Source organism: Rhea americana, unplaced genomic scaffold (assembly GCF_003343005.1).
Source record: "Rhea americana isolate MKP2758 unplaced genomic scaffold, rheAme1 scaffold_53, whole genome shotgun sequence".
NCBI classification, from domain to species: domain Eukaryota; kingdom Metazoa; phylum Chordata; class Aves; order Rheiformes; family Rheidae; genus Rhea; species Rhea americana.
In genome coordinates this window covers 2,786,408-2,814,140 of record NW_028186679.1, presented here as the reverse complement: position 1 = coordinate 2,814,140, position 27,733 = coordinate 2,786,408, and the positions used below count along the sequence as shown (strand labels likewise).

At 38.5% G+C, this 27,733-nt stretch overlaps 1 protein-coding gene across 4 annotated transcripts in view; it reads left to right on the top strand.

The window, feature by feature from the left end:
• Nucleotides 1–27,733, top strand: part of KIAA1217 (KIAA1217 ortholog) — a 346,927-nt gene that overhangs the window by 96,795 nt on the left and 222,399 nt on the right. For 2 of the 4 annotated variants that reach the window (XM_085318334.1, XM_085318337.1), the window contains exon 1: nt 11,407–11,626. The exons of 1 other annotated variant lie outside the window; for it this stretch is intronic. In XM_085318334.1, coding sequence (XP_085174460.1) covers nt 11,407–11,626 — 220 coding nt within the window. Of the gene's footprint in view, nt 1–11,336; nt 11,627–27,733 lie in introns of those variants that run through there. One more of the 4 variants, XM_085318335.1, reaches the window with a different exon arrangement.

Below are 27,733 nucleotides of genomic sequence, written 5' to 3'. Positions count from 1 at the left end.
TTCAGAACTGTTCTTTGCTGATTRCATGCATCTATTAGCACTGTGTTGAAATTTGACCCTCTTTTTTATCCAAAATAAAGAATTATCAGATTATAAACTGTCTAAAAGTAATGGTCAGTGTTCATAGTTGTGGTCTTCAGGGGGATCATGTTTGTATGTCATTTGAGCATAGTTTTATGTGAATTTTATGTTTCACTGAGCCATGGCTAGTCTTGAGGCTTGCTCAATGCTGTGCAAGCCACCAGTGACTCCAGCGAGGGGTGAAGGACACGTGAGCTACCAGCTTCACCCCTAACTTGGTGTCAGGTGCACCTCAAGGAGACCATGTAGATACTACTACTCCGTGAAAGTCCCTAGTGTAGTTTCCTGCAGACAGCTGCTTTGCTTATTTGAAACGTATCAGCCTGAAGACCTGTGCTTTGGTGGCAAGAGGGGCAGTACCTGGAGCTCGGCCRACTTCAGTGTCGAAGTCTTTCATCTGCACAAAATTATTGCTGTAACAACTTATGAGGCAATTAGACTTATCGATACAGTCCATCCTGCTTCAAAATATACCTGTTACAGTACAGCTGTGATATTTGGCAGAACTTTTTCTCTCTTTCTTCTATCCTATTTTCTATCTTTTAATTGCTGACTCTTTYTGTTTGCTTCTTTCCCCTCTTCTCTATCCCAAATTGCCTCTTAGCTGTCAGCAGCTTCCTCGGGCTGTCCTGGCGGCCTGTGAACGCTCCTGAATTTTTTCTCTCGGTTGTGTCACAGGTATAACTGATTGGTGGTATCACTCCTGTGAACTGTGAGACTTCCTCTTCAACAGGATTTGTACCATATTTAACACATTAAAATTTGATGTCTAGTAAAATAGATGGAAAGAACAACCAAAGGAGAGACTGTAACTATAGAGTTCAGTGGCTGATACAGAGATGGGACTRAGTCTGGGGAAGTATAAGGTAAACTAGCATCAAGCTGAGGTAGCAGCTACTGTAAGATCATTAAAACATGCTGTAGCACACTTGGAAAGCACAGGGTTAAGTCCTAAATCTGTACTAGAGTCTTGTTGCATGCTTATATTCAGCCAGATTAAAATATTTAACTTCATTTTATTATAGATTTCTAAATGAATGAATTTAATCCCTAGCTTGAAATTGATAGTGCCAAGGGACAAGTGACTGTGATCTTATTAGCTGCAGTATAGGCAAAAAAGACATAGTCTCTGCTAGTGGTAGAAGATCACTAATTTGTTTATGCCAGAGAAAATTATGAGGAAGTTTGGGAGGAAATGTTAAGGCAGAAAATGTTCCAAACCTTTGCAAATTAAATACATTTTTTTCTTTCTGTTGTTGTATAGTATTACTCTTGAACAGTATTAAGATGTGTGTCATAATACTTGGCAAGTGACTGAAAATGGGATTATTTTATTTAGTCTAAGAGGCCTCCTCAGGCAAAAGACATTATTTAAGGCCTCACCCTTACAACTGGAGTGGTTAATTGCTTGAAGMTAGCTTTGTGGCTACTACCTCAATTTTAACTCTATTTTATAACTGTTAGTATTGCAGTGTTAATATATGTAAAGAAGAAGACAATGGTTTTGCTTAGGTYTATGCATTATTTGGGAGCTATTTGAAATCTCAGATGCAAAAGTTAATGTTGATATGGGAATAAATAATCTGCAAACTAATCTTTAAAGACCAGCAAAGATGGAGAAGAGCCTTTTAATTGTCATAAGATAAAGAAGTTACTAAGATCATATTCTTCCCCATCAAAGTAATCTTTAATTAAGTGAGAAATCCAGTTTTCTTGACACAAATTATTCAAAACTTCCCCCTATGCAGACCTTTTCATTGAAAGGCCTTCTAAGGACTATTAAAGTGATGGACATAATGGGGGCCTGCTGTCAGAATTTAGGACATTAATTTTTAATAGCTTTTTTTTTATATATATATGTAATTGGCTCATGTAATAACATGGATAGATCTGGTGGTTGTACTTCAGCGCAGGGAATTCAGGTCAATCCTGCTGAAGCCTCCCTTGTGCCTGGTGCCCTTTGGTAGCACATCATGGCTTAGTGGAGTTGAGTTAATGTCTTTCTTACTGCTTTTCCTTTCTCCTTCTTTCTTTCTGTCCTTCTTACGTATTTTTAATTATACATACCTGTCTTTCTTCTCTCTATGCGGCAGTCTTTATGTCATCGCTTCTATTTTAACCCTTTAAGATCTACCAAGAATGCATTGATGTTAACTTTTTATCTGATTTGATTAAAACAACAGCACAAATGATACCAAGATTATATAATTTTAGCTCTTTTAGTCATTACAGCCAATCAACAGAGCACTAACAACAGCCAAATCACAGAACATTGTTTGGTAAAGTTTATTAAATAATTTGCTCTTTGGGAAATTAAGTATGTGGTGAAAACATCCTTTTATCAATTTCGTGAACAGTTCTAGATGCCATAGGTGCAAATGCTAGTCATACGAAGTCCTCTTTCTTTCAACCTGCCTGTTTTAACCTATCTTCACAAATGGTCATTGGATTTTTTTCTAAAAAGATTTTATGCTTATGTATTGCACTTGGCATGGTCAGTATAGTTTTCTACGCAGAAAACAGTTTGGGTTGTTAATAATGTACTTCACAGATTCTTATGGTTTGATATTGTAATTATTGATCCTTTTCTATTCTTTTCTTGGCAGGAAAGACGGCTATTTCAACTTTCTTTGCTTCATTAAAATCTACTAGTGTCTGTTGTTGGAATTGTTTGATCACTGTCTTGGCTTTTCCCTTCATGCCCATGATGAGTGATACCTAATAATGCCCAGTAATGACTAATACCTGATAATGGAGACTGGAGGAGTTAGACTGACTTGGACAAATATATGGTAGAAATAAAGAAAATAGCAATTGCTGTCTTCCTAAAGCATGCTCCATGCTTCAGCCTTTTCAGACTTAAGTGCTAGTAATTGAGACCATTTGTTGTCATTTATGTAAATAAGGCAATGACTCATCAAATATGCAAAAAAGGATATTAAGGTATCTGCATAAAATCTCCAGATTTCTGAATATATAGTCTTTACAACATGGTATAGTGAAAACAAGGAATATCTTTCCAGATGGCTTAAACATGTGAGGACGCACTGCTGGAGCCTTTTAAGAAGTAGTGGTAAACTCATATTACCTGAACTACCATAAGCAACTTCTGGTTGCAATTTGCTTTATTGTTGTTTAAACAAACATGCTAATCTCTTTAGAGTTGCTCAGACAGCAGAGGATTAAACAGCCAACTCTAGGCAATTTGTTCAAACCATGCAGTCAGCATTCCAGGACTAAGGTGCTAGAAGCAGAGCAGCTGACAGAAGGGATCTAATTCAGCACCAGTCACTTGCAGTTCTAACACACAAGAGAACCTTATGTATAATAGATGAAGTATTGAGTTAAGTAATAACACTGTGCAAAAATAAAACTTTAATCTTAAAAGGGAATTATAAGGAAAGAGATTTTTCTTTTTTGTAGCAATTGAAAATACACACGCAAAAATACAACTTTCATGCTTTTTCTCTTTGTCTGTCCCCAAACACCAAAAAAAAAAAAAAACCCATAAAATTCAGAGAAAGCTCAATGGATGAACTTACTGAAGTATTCATTAATGAGTCTTTGAAAAATTTGCATTTCAAAAATAGACAAATACATTTTTATTCTCTGATTAGCTCAGTCATCACTCCCATGGCTGCAAGGAAAAGGCACTTGAATGTGGATTTGTATAGTGCTCTCTCTCTCTGCCTGTTTGCAGTTTAGATAATGGCGCTTGTTAATTATTTTTTTTGTTACAAAATAAACATGAATTCTGCTCCAGGTTGATCTTTTAACACTTGATTATGAAGAGTTCTGTATCTATTTGCTTATTTCTGGCCCCATTTTCGTAGGCTGTGGAGATTATTCTTTAGACACAAAGTCCATGACTGACAGAGTCTATGCTATACTCCAGCCAAGAGTGCCGGTGCTAGAGATGGGCCTAAGACAGCTGCCGTTTCTCGGCCCAACCTTCAGAGCACTCCCAAAGGATGATCCTCATGCTCCAGTTCTCTTTCCTTTGCAGTTTGGCTCCTCCTCATGAGAGCTCCCACTAAAGCTTCYGTTCCCGCGGATGCTGCTCAGTGGGACATTGCTGGGGTGAAGAAGAGCCAAAATACTTCATTCCCTTTATGGGATGTRAAAGGGTTACCCAGCAGCAATCCCAGAGGTGGCACTTAGCCCCACATTGGGACTAAGTGATTTCTGTGAAGGGAGTAAAATCTACCTCTGCTCTCAGCGAGGTGGAGGGATCTTCACAGGGATCTTCCAGCACAGGAGCAGAGCAGTTGTGCGCTATCTCTGTTATGGGTTTGGCTCAGGTATGAATTAGCAGGAGAGTTAGTTTCTGTGCTAAACTTTAAAGCTTTTGTGTTTTAAAATGTAATTAAAAAACACAGTAAGTACAGTATTTTTTCTTTTGGATAGAGACTTTTGTCTCTGCTAAAATTGTGCGGGATCTCTGATGAGTCCATCAGCAGTTCAGATGCATGTCTGACTTTCTCTGCAAATATAAATACACATGTATAGTAAATATCTGATAAACCAAAACCGTATGTTGGAAATGCACAGCTGACACAAAATAGCAGTGAAAAATGAGATCAGTTATCCCCCATTTTAAAACTTTATTTTCCATTGTCATTTGCTCTTAGGGGATGCAGATGAAGGAGGCATGGAAGTACTGGACCAACAATTGGTGTGTCGTGTTTGGTATTTTGTCAATCATAAACCGGTTAAGTAAACTGAAATGGGTTAGAGTAGGGGCTGATGGCTTAGCCAGTGACCGGGTTGGACGTGCAGGGTGAAGCAGCGCCCAGCTGGCTCGGAGGGCACTGGTTCGTCAGGACAGCTGCAGTGTGTCCTCCTTCAGCCCCTTCTTTCCCTTACTGCTTTTGCCCATGCGGGTGATGTAGTGCTTGGGATAGACGAGGAATGTTGGAAACRATGAAATGGCATTTCAGTGCCTTGCCCATGAGGGCAGCGCTCTTGGTCAGGGTTTGCATTGGTCTCTTGGCACATCCAGTCTGTTCTTCTTCCCTACCTCTTTCCTCTTTTCTTCATTCCCAGTTTTCATTCAAACTAAGGGCTTGTTTTCCGTAAGGCAGGTTTATTTTCTGTAAAACTTCTAAGCTCTTCATGTATCTGTGATGTGTCTTTCCAAAGTTATTCTTTTATTAAGAGGTGTTACTTTGAAAATGGGTAGTGCATAAAGGACTAGAGAAAGCTGTAGATACTCTAAAACAAATCTGGAACAAACATTAGAAGCTAACATTTTCTCCCGAGTAAAAGGTCAGTGTAAGGCTTGATTTTGCTCCTTTTCCTACCCTTATTATAGAGGCATTAAAGATGAAGGTAGGCATAGTTTCAATTACATCATTTAAAAAGAGCATTTGAAACTTCTTTTCTACTAAAAGAAAAAGAATTTTCTACTTCACTTTTCTACTAAAGACTATTAAAGCTATAAATTTAACAAAATATATTTTTGTGCATATCCTTAGAAAACTTTGAGAATCCAATGTGAAAGAACTGCATATGTGGAAGTATTCAGATGTTATTTAACAATATGGTAATAGTAACCGCGTGCTGTCAGGGGTAGGCTTATGGGGTGTTCTTTTAAGAATCTGTTAAAGTTGACTTCCTGTTTTATTTGATTAAAACATCAGTACACATGAGACAACTTTGAATAAGACTATATAGTTTTAGCTCTCTTAATCATTACAGCCAACCAATACATCACCAAGAACAGTCAAATCACAGAACGCTGTTGAGTGGAGTTTAGTAAATGATATGCATAAAGAATAAATCTCTGATTTTTTTGTGGTTGATGTATAGAAAAAGGTAAAATTCTGCAAAAATAGTATTTGTTATGAGGTGCATGAGCAGCTGCTCCCAACGGATCATTCCTTCTGGAACAGCTTAGTGAATATCATCATCTTATTGGTATTATGTACCCAAACCTGTCATCACAGTTGACATCAGCTGGAAATGTGAGCAACAGTCGTGGTGAATTGTTCAAATGCTGCCGGATGTGTTTGCACACAGATGTTGCCTTGCTTTTTTCTTACACATAGWCCATCCCATGGGTGGATGCACTTAGGCATGTGCRAGTGTGCTAAGACTGGTATTCACATGGGAAGGGAATCAAGTGTAATAGTCCAAAGAAACCTTTAGGACAGAAYGCATACAGACGTGCTATGGTTAGTGGTGATATAACTGCATTGGTTTAAAAGATCATAACCCTGGTGTAGTTAAATCTATGTAAACACCGTATTAGTAGACCACAGACCTATTTAGTAAATATAGGACTATTTCTAGGTATTGAACTAAAGCCAAATATAAGATATAGAAGTGATATAATAATAAAGAGAATTCATTCTGCCTTTACTGATGTTATTTCTGGTTTTGAGGAAGAATAATGYGTTCAGATTCCACAGCTGTAAAGTCTTCTACCTTTAAGAAAGGTTTTGTTATGGTTGCTTAATTTTCTAAAACTTCAAGAAAATGAATTAAAACAGACCTGAAGGGTTTTTTTTTCCTGAATTTGATGGTATTTTTTTTTAAGTCTTGGAGCTGAGATTGAATTTTTATGGCTGAGTAGTAAATCTTTGGAACAGGGTTTCCTGATAGAAATGACAACTCAGCTTTAATTATAGCATCTTCTAGGCAGCTATTATATTACTGCAGGACCCTTAACAGACTTTTTTTTTTTTTTTTTTTTTTTTTTTTTAAGACCATATTAAAGAGTAACAGGACTTTCCATGATTACAGCTTTCTTTTGTGGGGATTTGAGGGGGGAGAACTCAGTTGTCATTGAATGGCTGACTGGGCTCCTTTTGCGTGGCTTACTTTTCCAGGAAAAATRTTTTTAGAATTGCGTGAAGTGTTTTAAAATGAGTCTCAATATATTGAACGTGAAGCCTCTGCTGTATTATGTATATTATACAACTATTTCAGTAGTCATATAGAGGAAAACAAAGTACTGGCACATGGTTCTAAGAAAGCTTTAACATCTGCAGAATTAACTTGTCACAAATTTTGCATGCTTCAGTTACTAGAAGGTGTACCTCTCTGAAGCATTAAACTTTCTTTTTTATAACATTGCATACCTATCTGTGATTTGCTTCTGAAATTGTTTTCATCACTGATCTTGTTCTTTGGCTGCATATACGTTTATTTCTCATTTTACACTGAAAGTATTGTGCCATCTGTTTACTTGCCCAATTTTGTGGAGAGAAAACTTCATTAATTTAGGGTTTTAACTTCTGCACCTGCAATTTCCATTTACTCAAGTCACAGTTGTTGACTCTCAGTAGTTTAGAATTRGTCTGCTGGATTTGAAATGTATGCGTTTGTATGTCTCTTTCTTCTTTTAATAGTTGCAGACCAAAATATGGGAGAGAGTATAGTGAAAGAGGACGAGGAGTGATCTTTAATCTTTTCCTACATACTGACAAAATACCACATGTTCGACTATACGGGATCAGCTACCTTTTTTCCTGATTCGCATGCTAAGGTTCCCCTCCTCTAACCGGCCCTTTATGTGAGAATGTAAACCAGAACTTCATGGGTGCCCAAAAAAGGAAATTTCAAGCTTTGCAAATGCTTTGTTTGGATTAATAACATCTCTAGTCATGTTCCTTCTATCCCAGGGGGCACAATGTTACTTAAGCTAATAGCAGTATAATAACCTATTTAATATGCTATGGTAAAAATGCCTTCTGCTAGCTAACTTGTAACAAATTCTTGTTGTCTTATTTCAGGAGTAATTTATTTTCTAGGCAGGAATGAAGAGACTTGCATTTTGAGACTAATAGGACAAGGTTTAAACAGTGTATGGAAAGTATATGGTATCCTAAAAAAATTACTTGTTTACATATACATAATTATCAGAAAGAATAGACTACATTGTTGATGCACTAATATCAGTTTCTACTGTATAAGCCAGTGACAGAGCTTATTCATTGACCCAAAGCATGAGAAAACTTCCCACAGCACTTCACGAAAACCTGACAAATTGAACTACTTTGCTCCTTAATGGTATGTTGCATCAATAGGATGTGTGCTTCCTACGTAGCTCACATTGGCTATCTAAAATCTAAGGGAAAAGGGATCTTTCTTTCTTTATTTATTTTAAAGCAGTTTAAAAGAYTACCTAGGGAGATCAGAAAGCTTGGGAGCTAATGAAAGACTTGGTGCCAGGGAGCTTCATGAGCAGCTGGTGATGAGGCAGGGGGACTGGGGAGCTCCTGGCCCCTGGGGAGCTGCTGGAGATGGTGAGATGATGGATCTTTGCCAGCAGCCGCCCCCAGCCATGTGCTCTCATGCTGTTTCACCCCATGACTGAAGTGATTTAGTGTTTCTAGATCTAACCCCAAATGCTAAGCAACCTGTGCTTAGCTTATTCCCCCCCCCTCTTTTTTTTGAAAGACTTGAAATGTAGATGATGTTCATGGCAGTGACCACTAGCTTTGCATCTCAGCAAAGTGAGGGAGAGTCTTTTTTTAAAAAAAGCAAAATCTTTCTGAGAATTTGAGAATGTGATARCACAGACTATAATAGGCCAAAAAGGAATAATGAGCAGAAAGGAAGTAAATCCCCCRTAACAGGAAAGCAGATGTGGGATAGTTGAACTGTTAGGACATGAAGAAAGGAGGGCTGAACAACATTTGGACATATTTTAAGATATTTATGCATCCATAGTATACTTAGACTCTGGATGTATTTTGAAAATACCACTAGGCAACTTTTCAGATATTACAAAAAAAAATTAGTCTTTAACTGAGCAGAGTTTTCTGGGAATTCCAAGTGCTTGAGAAAGTAGTAACAYGTGAACAATGTATGAATTGTCCCATTTCTATTTAGTAATGTCTCTGGTTTGAAACAGAGAGCTTCTTTTCTGGCAAAAGTACATATGGGTCAGGACATGGCTGCTGTCTCATAGGGCAAAAAGTGTCACTTCTTCCTTCATGTTCAAGTGGAGAACAGTTAGGGCTGTTCTTGCCAGAAGTGTGGGAGAAGGTAATGTTCCTCTCCTGAAACCCAGGTCTTGTTGCTGTGTTACCATAGAGAGCCCTAGGAAAAACCTGAATTCATGATGTCCTTATATTGCTTAGCAATTACATTATTTTGAGATTATGGCCAATGTGACCGTCTGCTTAGACTCCTGCTTCACAAATGAAGCTGCTGTTTCCAAGAACAGTCTGCTTGTGCTAAGAGTGCTCTGTTAGGATGAGTTGGGGATATGCAATAATCTCAGTGGGATTTCACATTAGCAGTATGAATTCCAAAGCTGCAACACTGTCATTTATGTTGTCAGTCAGATCTCAATTTTAGATCACAATTATCCTGAGTCTGGGAGAATTAAAAAACATATATGTAATTTGAGAGACATTATTATCACTATTTAAAAACTATTTTTAAACATGGAAAATTGTCATTTTTAAGGCTGTCTTGATGGAAGATTTTGAGAAAAATTGTGTTAGCAGAACAGTTTAGGATCTTTACAGGGAGCATAAAACATAATTCTTATGTATCAAATATAYATCATATATATCAAATATAATTCATTGGCAATAAATAGCCAACAGATACAAAAAACTGCCTTTTRGTGTCTTCTCTAAATGTAGAGTTATCTCTTACTAACAAAAAGTGCATGCAATACTCCCAGGAGTCAGACAGTACTTCTAGGGCTCAGTACAACGGAGCTCTCACGTATGTGTTGACTCCACTTTTTCTCCGCCTTCCTCGTTTGTTCCTCGCTCCAGTTCATGTTCTTGCTTCACTTCGGCTTCTGAGCTCTGTTTTCTCCGGTGTGACCTGCTGCGTCTGAGCACTGCTARTCAGTCTGGCGTTATTCTCCTGTCTGCCAAGTTCCTCCTTGAGAGTTGAAATCTTCCTACTCATTTCGAGTTCCTACTGTGTTGATAAAATAAAACACTGAATATTATCAATATTGTGGCAAGGCCTACTATACTGCACTTAGTCAGCCCCTTTCTTAATGGGGCAACAGAGCAATAGACAGTATGCTCTGTAAGGAAGCACGAACACTTACCTCTTTAATGTGGGAATCTTGGAACAAAAAACATATGGAAAAAGCATGCAAAAAAGGTTTTGTTGTATTGCACAATCACCATCTCAGAAGATCAAGAATGTCTGTAACAATTCAGTCACATTTTCCTATTAAGCTTTTCTCCTAAGTAACTACCAGTACTTAGCTCTTGTAGTGTTGCCTGGCTTRTGTTTGTTCTAGTTTTGAAACAGTGTGGCCCTTCATACTGGGAATGTAGTTGCCTGGGATATTAAAGAATGCATTTTGAAATTCAGTGTAGAGATTTCATTATAACTGTAGCTRTGATGTTTCCATCTCATTTACACTGTTTTCCTTTTCATTGGAAGTTGTTTGCAAAATTACACTGAATGGAATTTTCTTTTCATGTGACCAAATACTCTGAATCTTGGCACCATTCACAAGGAAAGGGCTGGCAGAGAAAGTTAGATAGGMTTTGCCTAGGCATTTTCAAAGGAAAGCATCTAGCAACTGAGGTTTCAAATAATGTAGCCTGAAGTCAGAAATTATTTATTTGGAGATGCAAGAAAGAACATGGTTGTCTGTAGTAGGCAAGAGGCCAAGAGGTTTTTTGGGGGTATAATAGGAAGTGTTCTGTATATTGTTATTTCCTAAACGATAGTTATAAGCAGTTAATAAAAAGATTTAGGCCATTTTTCAATAATAGATGATATTCCTTCTTAATCATTCTTTTTTCCTGGTGAATTAGAAAAAACAATAGTAAGAAAACACGCATTGTTTAATCCAACTTAAGCTTGCACTGTGCCTAAAGACAAACAATTATTCTTGACATCAGGCATTTACTATATGATTCTTAAATAGTGGGCGTTTGCCGTATAGGGAAGAAACGTGCTAAAACAAGCAAGCAGTTGTTTGAGAGTGACATTTGGAAAGGGAATGTAGTAAGAGCCCTCATTCAGACGTAAGCCCCACGTCTGGGTTACTTTGCATTATTTCACCTGCGGAGGTGGGGCGTTCCTGCTCTGCTTCAGCGCGGCCCCGTGTCCGGTCTGTACCTGCCCTGAAAGAGCATCTGGTCCTCACTACCAGCTGGAGAGAGTCATCTGTTTTACCCGCACGCCGATTTACATTCCACAGGTCGGGTAAATTGTCCCTGTGACCACCCAATGCCTTTTGTTTAAAGCGGATCGAACTGGCAGCGCTGCTGTTCAGATCCAGCTGCGCTGCACGCAGCAACTCCGGAGCTCCGGGCTGGAAAGTGGGCTGCGGAGGGCTGTCAGGAATTGCTGCTGGAGCAGGTAAATTCCTGCATATTCACAATGTCCAAGCCCTCTCGCTTGGCCAGACCGCTGTCAGCTAATACTGCACCTAAATCGCCTTCATCTAGGAAAGAAGATTTTAACAGCCGATCTAGAAAAATTAGTTTAGGTGAAAAGATTTTGAGGGCTGGCAGTGAAGGAAACCTGGTTAAACAGCATCAGCAAGAGCAGGTGGAAATCACAGAACTGCTTGTGCCACGGAGGGCTCCTTTTCTGAAAGGTAACCTTTTATACCATGCTATAAAATAAGGAGTTAAATGAATATGCAATTACTGGCTTTTTAACAAACCCCAAACATAAATTATTTTATAATAGTGTGTGTGTGCGTATGTGTGTGTGTGTATCTTCACATTGTTTCTAAATGACAGGTTCACGTATACAGAATGCTTTTTTCTAAAATAGAAGGACTYGGAACATTTTTGTTCTTCGTTTGTGGCTGGATACTGTATAGAAGCTAAAAATATTTGTCTGTAAAAGCAGTAAATCACTGATTATCTTTTCTGGTCTGAATGTGACCCCATATCACAAGGCTTTATTTGAAATGACAGTTTAAAAATATTATCAAGTGTCAGAAAGATTAAATAATGCGAGAAAGTACGCATTAGTACAGTCTCGAATGTCTCAGTCAATGCTGTAAGTAAAGCTCCTGTTCATAAGACCTAATAAGGCAGCTCTGAGTTGATTTTCTTGTATAAAAACTAAACTGTTCAAGTGTATTTCAGAAGACTTAAATACTTTTAGAATCCAAACAAATGTGGAGGATAATATAAGATTACAATCTGCTTTCACTTCTCTGTTTAGCAATAGGCTACAGAAGCATTGCCACGRGCTCTTTTTAACTTAGTTTTTGTGACATTACTCCCCAGAACTGCATTTAAAAGTAGTCATTTAATTTGGACTGCAAAAAATGAGTGRATTTCCATTGTATTAGGAAGTAAAAGTAGTATTAGTCTAACTGGACTTTTAATAGATTTTRTATTTAAATATGAATAAGTAGATTCCTTTCAATTCATGATAGAAAATATCACCCTTTCCATCCTAAATCAGAGTAGGAGAAAAGAGTAGATCATAGACTTTGTAACTTGAAACTGAGTATTTTTATTTCACACACATGGCATCCAAGGTTACAATTCTTGTTCTTTGCTGAAAAAGGTTAAAACAAGTTTTTTTTCCTTCTGTATGACTTTCATTATTTCACAAAGAAGGGAGAAGTGATGACACCTAATCTTATTCAGTGAGATGGATGATCTGTTTGTTTCTACAAAGGAAACTGGGTCTGAAGCACTTTATTAAAGGCAGAAGTGAGCAAATAGAAAACCTGGGGATGGGAGGGCTTAGACTTCTGCTCTCGCTCAAAGACCGTCGTGCATATTTAGTCRTGCAATGTGGAAACTTGTTTTTGATTTTGTGATGAAGAAATCGTCATTCATGATGAAGAAATAATTCTTGGTCATWTTGTGACCAAGCAACCAAAACCTTTATTCAAAAGGAGCAGATATACATTTTTTTTCTACCCTGGTAACAAAATATTTATTAGTTTTATAGTAATGTTTTGTATATGTTTTCCAGCTAAATTTTATAAAGTTTGAAAAGTCCACCAGGTGCCCCCAGTAATAGTAGGGTTACAGTTTTCACCCAGTTAAAGTCTTTTAAACAGTAGTTTGTCCSTTTGTGTTGTCTCATTTATTTGGTGCCTTGAGAAAAGAAGTTATATAGAATTTACAGAATAGCAACTATGTCCTTTTAATGGTTGTGACTTTTATGAGGCACTTGGGACCTGTTTTTATCCATTTTATTTAGATGCTTTTGGGCTACATARTGCTTTGCAACTAATAGCAAGGGCTGCACTCACTGCTTAGGAATTTAGGTGAGATTTTTCTGAACGAAAAACCTTGCAGTTATCAGTAATGCTGAAACCTGGCATGTGCTTTTAGTATTTACAGCATTATGCTTACTGTTTTCTGGAGCATGAATTAATCTGTTATGTACTGGCTTTCTGCATTTTGATGATTTGTGTACATTAGGCAAAATGTTACTGCGAGTTATTTCTACATGGAATAYTGCAGAACAAATATTGATACTTCTGAGTGAACATATTATAAGGGAGATGAAAATGCAGAGGGTGCTGCTTCTCTCTGAAAAGGGAGCTAGCTGCCTGCGGCCAGTGGAGCCCACGTGTTGGCAGAAGGGGTCTGGAAGATGCTGTTTAGGGAGAAGCAGGTGTGCGGCTGGATGGAGCCAGGGTGGCAGCTRCGGCACGAGCCGAAAGGAATAGTGGAGGGTACACGGTACGTGGGACAGTGCTGAGCAATGCAGGAGTTCGAGAGCAGCGGCCAAAGGACATTTCAGGAGTTCGGTGCGGGAAGAGATGGAAAATGGGTGAAGCGCCAGGGGCAGGTACCAGCTGAATAAGACTGCTGAAATGAGGAACATGGTGAGGGGAGGGTACGAGCTGAAATGGGAAGAGGACTGGGGCTTGGAGGAGAAGCGTGGCCAAGGTAGAGTAGAGTTTTGTAACGGGAGGTCAGAGGGGTGGGRTGTGAAGTGGCCTGGGAGATGGGAGCAGGAGGCACTAGTAAGCAGGAGCGTGGTCCTGAATGCTCTGCGGGGAAGTGGGGGGTCTGTTCAACTGACTTTTGTCTGTAATAGCTGTGAAAGCCCATGAAAATGTGTGTGCGTTATCCCATCCCATGGTCAGTGCAGAAGAGAACAACCTGCGACTGCAGGGAGTTGCTCCCTTAGCCCTCTGCCAATACTGCGCTCTACTAAAAACTTCAGCCGCGCTAGAGAGCTTTGCCAGTGTTCGTGAGTAGCGGATGGCAATTTTGGTTTTACAGTTACAGCTTTAATTGGACTGTAAAGCATGATGATTTATTTTAATTATGATGATTACCTGTTGTTTGTTTCCACAGGGCCCCTGCCTTGAGTCGTGCATGGGACGAATTGTGCCTTACTTATTAATTGGATTATATAGGGGATGAGGCACTGGAGGGGCAGAGAGAAAAGGAGGCCTTGTCACTAAGGGCTGGACTGGATTTATCCCTGCCTCTGCCGCAGAGCTCTGGGTGATACTGCACATACTGCTTTAGCTTTTGCAGTTAGCTGTGTAGGTTTGGCTTTTGTTTTCATTTCTGGGTATGCAGTTCTGAGATCCTGGGTCTGATTTGCAGTGCCAAACACTCATCATAGTACCTGAAGTCAGTACTGGCTGTGATTTTATTGCCTAAAGTATTGTCTAATAGAAAGGACTCAGAAAGGTCAACTTTTACTTAGCTATTGCTCTTTACCTGAATTTAATGAACAACTTCGACTATAGTTTCTCCAAAGTCAKCCTCTCGTCTCACTGAAAAAAGTGTGAATGGGTTAGAAGAAGATCCTTATTTTATAAGGACTGTTTTGAGGAGAGTATTTCACAGATATTTGATTAATACAGTAATGAGGAATACTGAGGCTGTGGCTACAAAATTAGTCWTTTGATCTTCAGGTGAAGGTCTGACAAAGGGTGTGGTAGGTAAAACCCAAGTCCACATCCTGAATAGCTAAGAGAAGATGAGACGTTAGGGTGTGCGCTTGTGAAATGAGCTCTGTTAATTTTGTGCAGAAAAGACAGAAGGTATCTTGTGTGTAARAGCGGATGTGGGCAGGCAGTGAAAGGCTGCACTGCAGCCCGTGTGGACGTGGCAGTTGAAAKAGAGTGGCAGAAATCATCTTAGTTTTGTCATTTCCCATCTGGAAAGTGGTTTATCTTTGCAAACGTTGTATCACTGTAGGCATGGTGGGAACGCATGATGTGTCCCACGAGGGTTGCAATGCAACTGTTCCCCCTGCTGTGTGAGAGCCCAAGACAGCCGGGATGTCATCTCCTTGCCACTATCCTGTGGCCAATGCAGATGGGAAGGTCTTGAACATATAGCAGTAACTGCTGCTGGAGGCCGTCCCTTCCCGAAAACAGTGATGGTTGCCCTTACCTCTGTTTGCTTTCTCTTTTGCTGGAAGAAATAATTCTCACTTTTCTCMAGTTTTCTGCTTGATCGCTTTCTTGTTGTCTTCCCATGGTGACTGTCACAGTGCAAGGCTGTGCTCCATCCTTGGGGTGGCAAAGCCCAGTTTTGCCTGCAAATCCTAAGCTTGACACTTACAAACCAGTCACAGTGAGCAGCATTAGTGAACTCCCTGGAGCTAGGGATCTGAGGAACCCAGCTCACTGCTATTTGGATTTCCTGCTTTAAAGAAAAAAAAAAAAAAAAGAACATAGGTAAACTTTTCTTTTGTCATTCTCTTTTCAAGATTGAATCAATTAAAATATATATATTTTTTTACCTTTGACATGTCAGATGCTTTATGAATTTCTGTCATCCATATTTTCCTCCCAGAAAAGTTGAGATTGTACTAATTAATATCTTTTCAGTTCCCTTTCATTGTCTCATTTTATTCAGTTTTGATTTTTTTGACTTCACATCATTTCACTTTACTGTATTTTTCACTCTATTCTTTTCCATTGCACTTCCCTCCCTTTTTTCTTCCCTGCACTCTGCTTTGCTGACCATGGTCATCAGAATGAAACTCCATTAACTGTAGAGTAAAACTCTTGATGTCTCTTAATTGGATTCAAAACTAGGCAAAACTTCTGTCACATCCCTAGTTATTAGATATGGACCAAAGGACTTTAGGGATATAGTGGGATTGTGTCTTCCCCATTTTATTTTTATGGCCGATTCCATTATAACAATGCATCTATAATACACGTGTGTCTCGCCAATTATCTTAAAGCTTGTTATGATTTTTAAGTAAAGAAATATTAAATCACAACTAAAGTTTGGAAATTACTCTTTCTGATATTCAAGTAATACTTGTGGAATTTTTAAGGCCAAAGAGTTTATCTGTCAGGAACTTCCATTTCGCAGCATTTCCTGATAAAAATGTACCTACAAATACAGAACACATGTAAGATTATAGGTTAGCTTTCCAAGGATGTTCAGTATCAAAAGAATAACAAAGCAAGGAATGTTGGCATTTGGCCTACAGTAGTTTTGTTTTCTCTGCAACTATTTAATATTCATGAAGACACTAAATGCAGCTCTGGTAAGTACTTGGATGTACAAATGCGCATTATCTCACAAATGTAATGTTAGCTGTCTTTTTTTATTGCCATTATATGCTTTTATGCTTGTAAAATGCATAGTTCATACAAAGATCTTTAAAAAGGTCAGAAATTGTACTCACCCTTGTATGTTGGTCTAAAATACTGTAATGAAACTAGAATTGGTATCAGATATGTTTATCCTAACGTATTAGGATAAACTAATTGTTCAAAGTTTCAAGCTTGAGACACATAGAGCTTTACAAATTAATGAAGAAATGTATTATTTGATTTTAAAATATTGACTTTAGAAATGAACAAAATATGACAGATCATTTGATATCAAAATACATAAGAAATCTAGGAAAACCTTTTCAAGCTGAAAAGAACATTATTAAAATAACTGTTGGGGTTTAAAATTATGCTATAGAAACAGTGATCAGCTATGTGAATACACATCCTTTCATCGAACTTGTACATTTACTTGTATAGCCACTGATGTATGACCTCACCTGGAGGATGAATGGGGCAAAATAGCATGTTTCCTTTATGCAGTCTATAAACTAGAGTTAWGAATATTGAAAACTGAATGTGTGAACATTTGTTTTGGTGAGGAATGATAGGACAACTTCTGTTCTTATTTGTTGTGAAATCATGACTCTGAACCAAGCATAAAGTGTACCTTAGCCTTTTTCTTAAAAAAAAAAGGGGGGGGGGAAGAAAAAAAAGAAACATGATTTCCTGCAAAAATTTGATCATATGAAACACTCTGGTAGTCCTTCTGTTATCAATAACCTTTTTACTCATAAACCAAATTTGTGCAAGTCTGATGGAGGTGCCAGTGTCTCAAAAATACTGCATTTCTGTGATACAGTATATATACTGTATGCTCTGCAGCATACTCTGTGCCGTATCTGTAGAGTACTACTTTTCTATCTTTTTTCTGTAATTTTGTGGTAATTGCTGGCTAGATGGAGAAAGAAGACCAGACTAATATCATGTTGAAGGAGAAGTTGCCCTGCATGCTCAACTCTTCTTAGGCATCAGAGAATTCACGTGTGGGGGAGATCTTATGAATGCTGTGCCCCAGGGTAGCTCACCATTCAGGGAATAAACCAGAGAGGCAAACTTGGGCTGTGGAGCAGATTACATGAATTCTGATGGAAACTTTCAGAAGCTGAATACCTGTTGCAACCTAAGTATAATTCAGTTTACAAAGTTAGTTAGTTAATCATGTGAAAAATGTTCACTGGAAACCAGGTTACAGTAGTTCCACTACCCACAGGACTGCTTTTCAATGGCAAAAGTATATCCACTTCGAAATCTCTTCCTTTGAGACCTGGAAAATTGGAAGGAGAGTTCTATGCATCCTCTTAGGATGCTCAAGGTCTTCCATTTCTTATTCCACCAAGCTATCAGTGCTGGATTAAAAAGACAAACAAACAAACAAAAACCTCAAAATCCCTCCACTCTAGAAGAGTGTAAGATAAGAAGACTAGGGAATTTTGGAAAGGCTGTAATTTGGGGAAGAATTATTTATAATTTTCTGAAGATTGATTTTTCTTTAAATTATATCTCTCTGGAATCAGTCAGAGGTTTTGAAGTTTAGAATAAGCCATTAGGGAGATGAATAGTTGGCCAAGATTTTACGTATTTAAAAATATATGATTAAAACATTTCTGTTCCATAATGTAGTTCATTGATACCACGTCAGCATATTTAGGATGTATATGTTTATTCTGCACAGAGTCTATAACTTTTCGCATATACACAAAATTTTCAGGTATTTAAGAGTGTAATAGAAAACTTAAGTGCYGTGGCTGAATTTGTCCCATAGTATTTTAATATTGTGGATTTCAATAGATGCCAGTCAAACAATGCCCTGTAAATCTGKATTAATACTACAAAATTTGGATCAAAAGTCTCAAAAATATTAGTCCAAGCTATTAAATCCCCCTCAAGGCTTGTTGCATTCTGYCAAAAAGCTTTACCGCTCCAGAACTGACCCTATAAATGTAACATTTCTAACTTTGGCTGTGTCATATTCTCAAAGTGAGAGCTGGAGTTTTGAATTGAARCAGTAACTTTCAGTTTATGCCCTTACCTAACGTTGTGGATATTCTAGTAGATAGTGGAGATTACTTTTCAAATATTACTTGTGAGTTCAGTTCTAGTAAGTTTATTTGCAAAGCACCAGCAGGATGGGAGGTTCTTGGAGCTGAGAGGTTCTTGTCTGAAGGTGAAAAGGTACTGTGTACGTATGATGAAAAGAAATAACACCACCCATGTACTTTGTATCCCTTGCCTTTGATAGGTTTGTCTAGCTGTTTTCATTTTTGGTGGATGAATTGTGGTATTCTTCTAGGCAAAAAATGCAGCTCCTATTCTAGTTGTTATTCTTGCCTGCTAATGAAGTGATGAGATTGATAGAACTTTCTTCAATCCTGATTGCCAGTATTATTTGGAGCTCTGTTGCATGGATTTGAAAAACAAAGTGAAAAGTTAAATTATCCAGTAGAGAAAAACCTTGGCTTAGACTGTTGCCTGTGGTGCTGTGGGAAAATCTGAGCAGCACTCCAGCTTTGCCCTGCTGTTAGAAATTAGTATTGGACATGGTGAGAAGTAGTCAAATCAGTTTCTCTGAGAGATGCCAATTTCCTTTCACTSAAAACATTCAATCTGAAAAAATATTAGTTGTTTTTTTTTGTTGTTTTTTTTTTTTTTTGGGGGGGGGGGGGATGATCTTTCCCAGAATTTACATTCTGGGGAACCCTGGAGGGACCACAGTAATAGGGATGCCATCGTGAAACTGAGAAATTTCCACATCACTGAGTTCCTGGAGAGTCTCACTGCTGCCCTCTGGGATCTCTCAGGTTAGTCTACACTTCCTTTGAAGTGTGATTTTTCAGAGCTGGATGTGGTACTCCATTACTAAGTGGAGTAGAAGGATTATTTTATATTTGTTGCAGATTAATACTTGTACATCCCGTTCAAGTACAATTTTTGTGTAATTAYATGATAGTGTTTTCAGCTTGTGATTAACTCCTGGATTTGTTTTTGCTGTAATTCATCTCCTTTTAAATCTGCTAGGCATTTACAAAGGATTTTGCCTTTTTTTTGTTCTTTTTTTTCCCTTTGGAAAGAGGCAACCATTTCTCCTAACTGATCCTAACTGATCTTGTTTCCTAAATCCTCTCTCTTGTGTGTTAAGGGTAGGCACAGTATTTGCCCTTTTCCAGTCTTCTGGTATTTCAGCAATCCTGAATGAATTCAGATAAGCACTAAGAACACAGACAGTTTTAATCAGTTACTTCTTGGAGTACCCTACAATGAGATTCACAAGACCAGCAAATTTGGAAGAATCTGATTTATCTAAATACTGTCTGTCTTTTTCCTCTTTTATTTAGATTTTGTCACTGGTATTAATTTTGAAAGATGTGATCACAGCTGACTCTTTTAGTGAAGTCCGATATGAGAAAGGCATTCAGACGTCTGCTGTACCCATGCCATTTGTTAAAAATTATCTATCTCCACTAAATAAAGGTTCAGTCTTTTCTTTGGCCTTCCTCTAACCACTAAAGTATTTATGGAATAAATRGTTACCCAGGACTGCTGCTCCTTTAAGAAAAGAGAGAGAATTCTTGGCCCAGTCATGATTTCATGCTTTTTTCCAACTATGAGAAAAATAAAACAATTATTAATGCTGCTTAGAAAAAAAAAGAGAGAGAAATAAAAGGCAAAGCTGAAAATACATGAAAAATGAAAACATCTGGAATCCACAGCTAGCTGGCTGGACATATCCAGAGTAATAATATCTAGATATTTAAGAACAAAGAATGTTGTACTRTTACTGGGGAATGTGTGTTTTATGATAGCCATCTCCTTCTGACATAGATTGTGGTTGTATCATGGTTTAGATAATATTTATCTTGAGCCTGGTGTTGAAGAGGCTGATGTCTTTGCAATGCATCAGACATACGAGAAGCTTCCTGGGCTGTGAAAACTTTGGGGCAAGACCTCCTCAGACTGCTGTCTTCCAAAACTCAGGTTCGTCTGCAGCATCTAGATGSAATATAGACTCAATCGTTTTGTATAAATTTAAATCAACCTTTATAAGCACTCTTGCTGGAAGACATGAGAAAGGAGGTTTTGACAGAGAAGATGAGGCYGTGAGATGCATGGCACTACCTGGTTAACACAGACAATCTTGCAAAGCCTGATCTGGCAGTCAGGAACCGGGATGTATATCACTTTCTTTTGAGGTTGCAGATTTATCTTTTGGAAACATTGTCCTGCCYGGCTTAAGGTACAACCTCTCTTCCTATTATGCATGGCTGCCAGTGTCCAAGCATGATCAGCCTCTGTCTCTCYTTCTAGCTCATCTCTTTCAGGGACCACAGTCACTCAGCCTTTTCCGGTCAYAAAAACTTGACTGGATTAATTACTCGCATTTTTTCATTAGGGTAGTATGATAAGTACCAAACATAGCACTGGTGTGGATGATCAAAAAGCATCTAAAGAGGTTAAAACTAATCTAATAGTTTGAGACCAAAGTCCAGCCTCCCCTAAAACCACTTTGAATACAACAAATAATGTGTTATCCTATCAATTGTTATTATTTTGTAACACAGATTTACCAGTGAAGCAATGAATGCATGACAAATGACTTCAGCCATATGCTAATTTTTCCAGACAGTGTTAAAATTATGCATTCACTTCATGCGATAGCTCTGTAACTTCACGTTATATCTGGATGTTTTCCAGCCTGTGTGTCTCACTATGCATATGCTTTCTGTGGCTGACCACACGGATATTGTTCATAATTAACTGAGGCTCATCTGCCATCRTCAGTCCTTTCCTTGCAGTTCCTATTGTTACAGTGTAAGCAGTTACTTCATGCAGTTTAGTCCTTCATGCYGACTTACCTCTTATATTACCGTTTTATCACTGTATTACCACATTACTGCCCTCTGCCCTCATGCGCCTGCACAGCCCAGGGCTCCTCTGTTCAGCAGCAGGTTGTGTTGCCCGGTATCAGATTGGAGTAGTGGTGCAGGGTTAAGCTGTAGCTTCTGGAGAAATGGACTAGTGACTCAAAATGTTTTCTGCACAACATCAGAAGTCCTTGAGGAACAAGGAAGTCATTTAAATTGTACTGCTTCAAATGATGGTTCRCTCAAGTCAGCGAGTCTCTCAAGGAGATGGTGGCCAGGAGACTGTTCCTTCACCTAGTGTTTCTGCTATCCCCATGCAGGTATCTGCAGATCCAAGCAAGCCCTCGTGAAGGTTTCAGTTCAGTGTTACATTCTACTGCAGGCAGGTAGGGACAACAACCTGCCATTGGCAGCTAAAAAGTCAAATGGATAAGCCAATAATCCTGCTAATAAGACTGGTGCTATTGCTCGAGCCAGTCCTTATGCGTAACTGTGTGGTGTTCATCTCTACACAAAACTCATCAATGTGCTCTTGGATGGCACAGCTCCCAGGGAAGCTTTTTGGAGATGTGATGGTAATAATAATTGCCATATAAATATCAGATTGGAGTTAGCTGGTCAGGCAATGGCTTTAAGCAGAACAGCAGTGTAACTAGAACTTGCTGATGATTAAGCATGCAAAATACACAGCTTACAAGGCAAGTAGATGCTCTGTGCAGTGCTTAAAATATGGCGGAGAAGAAACCCTTTTCCCTTGCACTTGTGCACTTGTTGCATTTGTGATGTGTAAACAGGATCGGTTTTGTATATYCACTGAATGCAGATGATTTCAGGCTAAGATGCTTATTAATTTATGTGCATTTTTAAACAACTTGAGTTTTAAGGCATGACTCAAGCTGATTCTTGAGTTATGAGAATGAGAAAGTCAAGCAAGTAGAAACTGCTCATTCTTCCTTTTTATTCTGCTCCAGAAGGCTTCTATTACGCTAATCTCCCATGTCACACAATGGAGGCAATAGAACATTACTGACAAGGTTCTGGAAGTGAATCCTCAGATATTTAGAGTATTATTTATAATTTTAAACTCTCTATCTAAAAGATAAATACAGARTGGTTACTATTTTCTCCTTTGAAGTTTGCAAAATTGTTGCATACCTATTCAAGAAATTAGATTAAGAGCTTTTCATCATATGTAGTTAAAGTTAAAACAATGACTTAGTAATTTCACCTGAAAAATAAATGATGTGTTCCTGTTCATATGAACCTTACTCCCTTCATTTCATAGGTTGCAGGAGTTTTTTAATATCCTCAATTTGTTCTGGATCACTGCATGTAAATTCAATAGAAATGCAAACAATACTTATACCAGGTGAGGTAATTATACATATTTAGAGGAGTTTAGAGGCTTATTATACAGATACTTCTCTGTAAAAGATATCTATGTCCAAATGCAGTTCTGCCCTAAACTAGTCAAAATCAGAGCAAAGTTTAACTTCCATAAACATTTTTCTTGTTTTCTTCACTTACAAACTTTTTTCTACACTTACAAACTTATCTTCAGTAAAAAACTGCAACACATTTCTAAAGACTAATGATAATTAATCCAGTGACATGTTTGTCTTCACAGCTGGTAAAGCTGGCAGAGTGTCATACTTGGCATCAGGGCAGCTGCAGCTAGTTTACCATACTGTTTGCAGCGGACAAAATGATCCCTTCCCACCTGAATGGCAAGTCATTTTAACATAACGTAATTTTAAAAAATTCAGTGGTGCTCCTAACTGCATGAGCTCTTGAGTGCTTTCCTGACATGTCCTTCTCACAAGAAGTGCTGAACTTGTTGTGAGCTATGGGATGCTGTTAGRTGTTGCCCACCTGGCCAGTATGTCGTGGAGCTCCTGTCTGAAATCATCTGGGAGCCAATATCCTCTGTGGCAAGGTTTGGGGACATTGGCTGTAGCCTTGATCTCTCCTTTTACTGAAGTGCTAAATCTATTCTATGCATCCAGGGATTAAAATAGTGGCTTTTAGTTTTCATCTTTATTCTACTTAAAACCTGCTCAGCCTTGCATAAAACAGTCAGTTTTCAAAAAATTAACGTGGACTGTTTTTTCAGTCAGCTAATCACTGAAAAGACGGTAGTTCATCTTTCGTCAAGAGCGGGAGGTTGCTACCAGTGCAAAACTCAAAGCTTTAGTGGGAGTATGGGAAAATAYGGGAATATGGAAAATATGGGAAAGTCTACACCACTTCCCTAGCATGTGATATGGAACATTATTTCATCCRGACTGGCTTACAAAGATTCAAAAAGATGAACTAAAGTAGTAGTTTAATGATGATTTCTCTATTTTTTTTCTCAGTAGCTATTTAAAGAAATCTGGAAAAAAGATGCAGGAGGTTAATATCAACTGATAAGTTACAACTAACAACAGGAGTGGGAACTTGTGAATATCTTTAGTTTCTTCCTTTTTCTGTCCATAAGCACAGGTCTTACTACAGATGTCAGCGTAGAGATTATTACAAGCCCTCGATGAAAACTGCGGCAGCATGTAGCAGGTGCAGCCTTAATTCCCACTCTTGATCACTGCATATTTAAGCATGCAGTCCTAGCACCAGTGGGCTTTTATCTTTCTCAAAAAGCTGTATCATTACATTGGGTTAAGCCTTATCCATAGCAGCTGGARCTGTTCTGTGTATATGGAATATCACAGCTCATATCTTTATATCCTATATACTCTATATATTTATTATATATAATAATTCCGATAAGATGTAATCGGTCAAGCAAAGCCCTATCAAGCTACTAATTTGAAAGTCAACCCCCAAATTTAAATTATTTTAAAATGGTGCTGATAGGCTCAATGATGAACTTGAGTGTTCAGTAGCTTTGCAGACAGTGTTCTGCAGAGATAGGAAAGTAAGTTTGCTGAAGTGTCCTTATCTCTTCAGGAGGCATATCATCTCTCATTGTAATAAGGAAATGCAACCACCTGATGGGACTAGATATTCTTGCATCATTAAAGAAGCTAAAATATGAGATTAAAAGTCTCTTAGGTTGGGGAAGGACTTTTAAAGAGATTCTTAACCCTCTAAAGAGATTTGAATAAGTTTTTTTGTTGTTGTTGTTTTGTTTTAGTAAATATATATTATGTAAACAGGCCCTCACCTAGGTCATACACTGGGGTTTCTTTAGGGGAAACAGGATTGCAGAGTGAAAAGGGCTGCACAGGGTTTGAAAGGCAAAGTCAAGGAAGGGGACCAGTGTTAGGRAACCGATTAGGAGCTGAATTCTAAGGTGTATTTGTGGCAAAATCATGTATTATTTTCACCAGGCTGATACATCATTTAAAATACTTGCAGCCTATCTAAAGCATTCTGAAATCTTTAAGAGAAAGCAGATATATATGCAGGCAATGTTACTGGATAAATTGAGTAAATCTTTAATGGATAAATTGAGTAAATGTCTGATAATACTTGTGTTGAAGATGGTAAAAATGCTATATAATATTGCAAAATTACTTCTGCAAAAATTGATACAAATAAATACCTTTCTAGTCCACAGTGATTTTCTAAAGCACATGCTCAGCAATGTAAAGCTTGTTTCTAACTATTTCATCTCTAATTTTCTAAATAATGAGAAAAAATAAATATTCCCTTTTCCCAATCGTTACAAGAAGTATGTCTAAGCCCTGGATTTTCAATTTAATTTCTCAGCTCACTGCAGCTGGGCTTAGAATAGATTTAAAGTAGACAAAACAAACACTGCCACCAGTTATCATGTTAGGTGATCTTAGCGTAAGCAAACCTGGTGGAATAAGCAGCATCTCTAGGGAGCATGGTAACTAGGGAAAGGTAGGCAAGATATTTATATTTTTAGAGAAGAGGCCTATGAAATTGTCACACCTCTTCTCAGTCTAAAAATAAAAGGGGGAAAATACCCTAAACAACCAACCAAAGAAAATCTTGTTCATTAGCTGATGCGATATGAATTGGATCATATCTGTGTTGGTGCTGGACTTTCTTGTAATGGTTATTAATTGACAAGTTATTTTACAAAACCAAGTGTTATGTTTTCAATAATTCARTTAAGTGAACATAGCCAATGTTCAAAGAGAATTAGATTTTAGTTCTCCATATTTCTTAATGTGTGGGGAGCAACTGCACGAAGGAGGAAAATAGTGACTTGCAGCAGCTCATTTAAAYGGTTACTCAAATATTGACTAGCCAAGCWCATTTGGGGACTCGGTACATTTTTRGAGTCTGTAGTCTTTGCTCCTTAGCAAACAACAGGAGCAATGCTCCYCTTACTGTATTAATTATTCATCTGACTGTCTTTTCTTTCCAATTCCTCTACCCCGGAGACTCTGGGAACCTTTCGTTTGTCTCCAGCGGGCACGCGGAGAGCTCGCGCCGTCGCGGTACTCTGCGAGGGTCGGCCTTGGGGAGCGTCTTTTCCTGGGCCAGGAAACTTCCGCGGGCTGCACTCCTCAGCTGCAGAGGGCCTTTCCTGCATCACCTCCTCCGGGGGCAGTGAGTTACGTTTGCATCCTCAGCCCAGCTTGCCGCAGACTCTGCGGCTGATGAGGGGCACTGCACTGCTTCATCGGACGTGGCTGTCTGGCAGGTGTCCGCTTAATGATAGTAAATAACATTGACCAACAAAGTATCAGCATGTTCACAGTGTCACAATAATGTAGCACACTCTGGTTTAGGGAGTATTTGCTGTCTCTAACATTAGTTTTTAAAATTGCAGCTTGGTTAATCTAATGGTAGGGCTGTACATTAAGAAAGATTTCCTCTTAATACRGTAATGCGAATATTACCTTTAGAAGGTACTATTATCTTCTTTTAAAYATGTTTGGCTCCAAAGTAAACCATTTTAACTCTTTCTGCATTGTACATTTGTAAAGAAATGTGTCCACTTRTTAAAACCAGACATACCATTTGTTAATGGAATTGTATCCTGTGAGACATCCTAGATGATATTCCTTTTATCTCTTAAAAACTGCCTGAGCTGAATAACATAGGTATTCTGTCTCCCTGGGTTTACTGAATTAATGTTGTAATACRGTTTTTAAAATAGATAGATATTTGGGAGGAATATGTTCCTCCCTGCTGAGCTTGAAATACTGGTATTTGGAGTGTGGTGCAAAATACCTTAGTATCATTGTACCTGGACAATTCAACATGATGCATCTATAGATGATTCTTCTGCTCTCTTGCAAGCCTTCTCSTTATAAATCTCTACTCCCTGAGGAACCGTTATGGAGGTCACCACCSCAGTTCCCCTCTGATAGTAGAATAGCAGAGTTTTATGTCATATATCTCATTAAATGAAACTCCATTCTGTTTAAAGTCTGTGGAACATCATTGTAAACATAGGACCTTACTATGAGCAACTTGAGGATAGTATTTTGCCTTGGAAAGTGATAAGCAGCTTTAATTACCATCAGAACTGTATTTTCATTGCAATGAAAGATGAGTCAAGTGAGCCTCCTAAATATATAGGTTGTCTGGTGTGTATCTTGTGGGCTTTCTGTGGCAACCTCCTCCTAAGATAAAATGATGCTTCAGAGGCCTGCACTGAGAGCAGTATATTTCCTWTCAGAATTGCTCCCTGAGCTGAAGCAGAGCACTAGAGTAACATATGTGCTCTGAAGACTGCGTCCTTGTTGGTGAGGTTGGTTTTATCCTGTCTCCCTCAAAGCTTGAATGAAAATGAGGAGTRGGAATGACTGGGATTTCCTGGAGGAATATTTGTTGTTGCTCTTAATACGTATATGGAGGCGCAGAGTATCAGGGCTGCCGTAAAGCTTGGAGATGAGGTGTCAAGGTGTCTGCAAGAGAAGCTGATGAGCTAGACTTTTTTTTTTTAAGGTGGGTAATCTGAAATGATACAAGTACATTGGGTACTGCTGTGGGCAGCATATAAGCATCCTATAAATATCGATGCTTAAAGGAATATGGAATCCCCTTTGAAAGGGTGGCTGAGTGATAAACCAGCGTATCCAAGGTGAGCAGTTGGTGATGCATCCAAACCTAATTCCTCATCTTTGTGATGAGAGTTCAGTTTTACCTCTGCCTCTTGCAATGCCCTAGAGGACTGCCCAGAGTCCGGCTTTCGGTGGAGAATGACTCATCCATCGTTTGCTCTTTGCGGTGTGTAAGTGTCTGGGATTTGAATCAGGGTAGCGCTAAGTTTGGCTTAACCTCAAGCCAGCAAAATGTGTAAAACAGTGAATTGTGTGACACACTTCACAGGAAAATCCAGTGGTTTTCACAGTATACCAGTGATACCTGCCAATATAATACATTC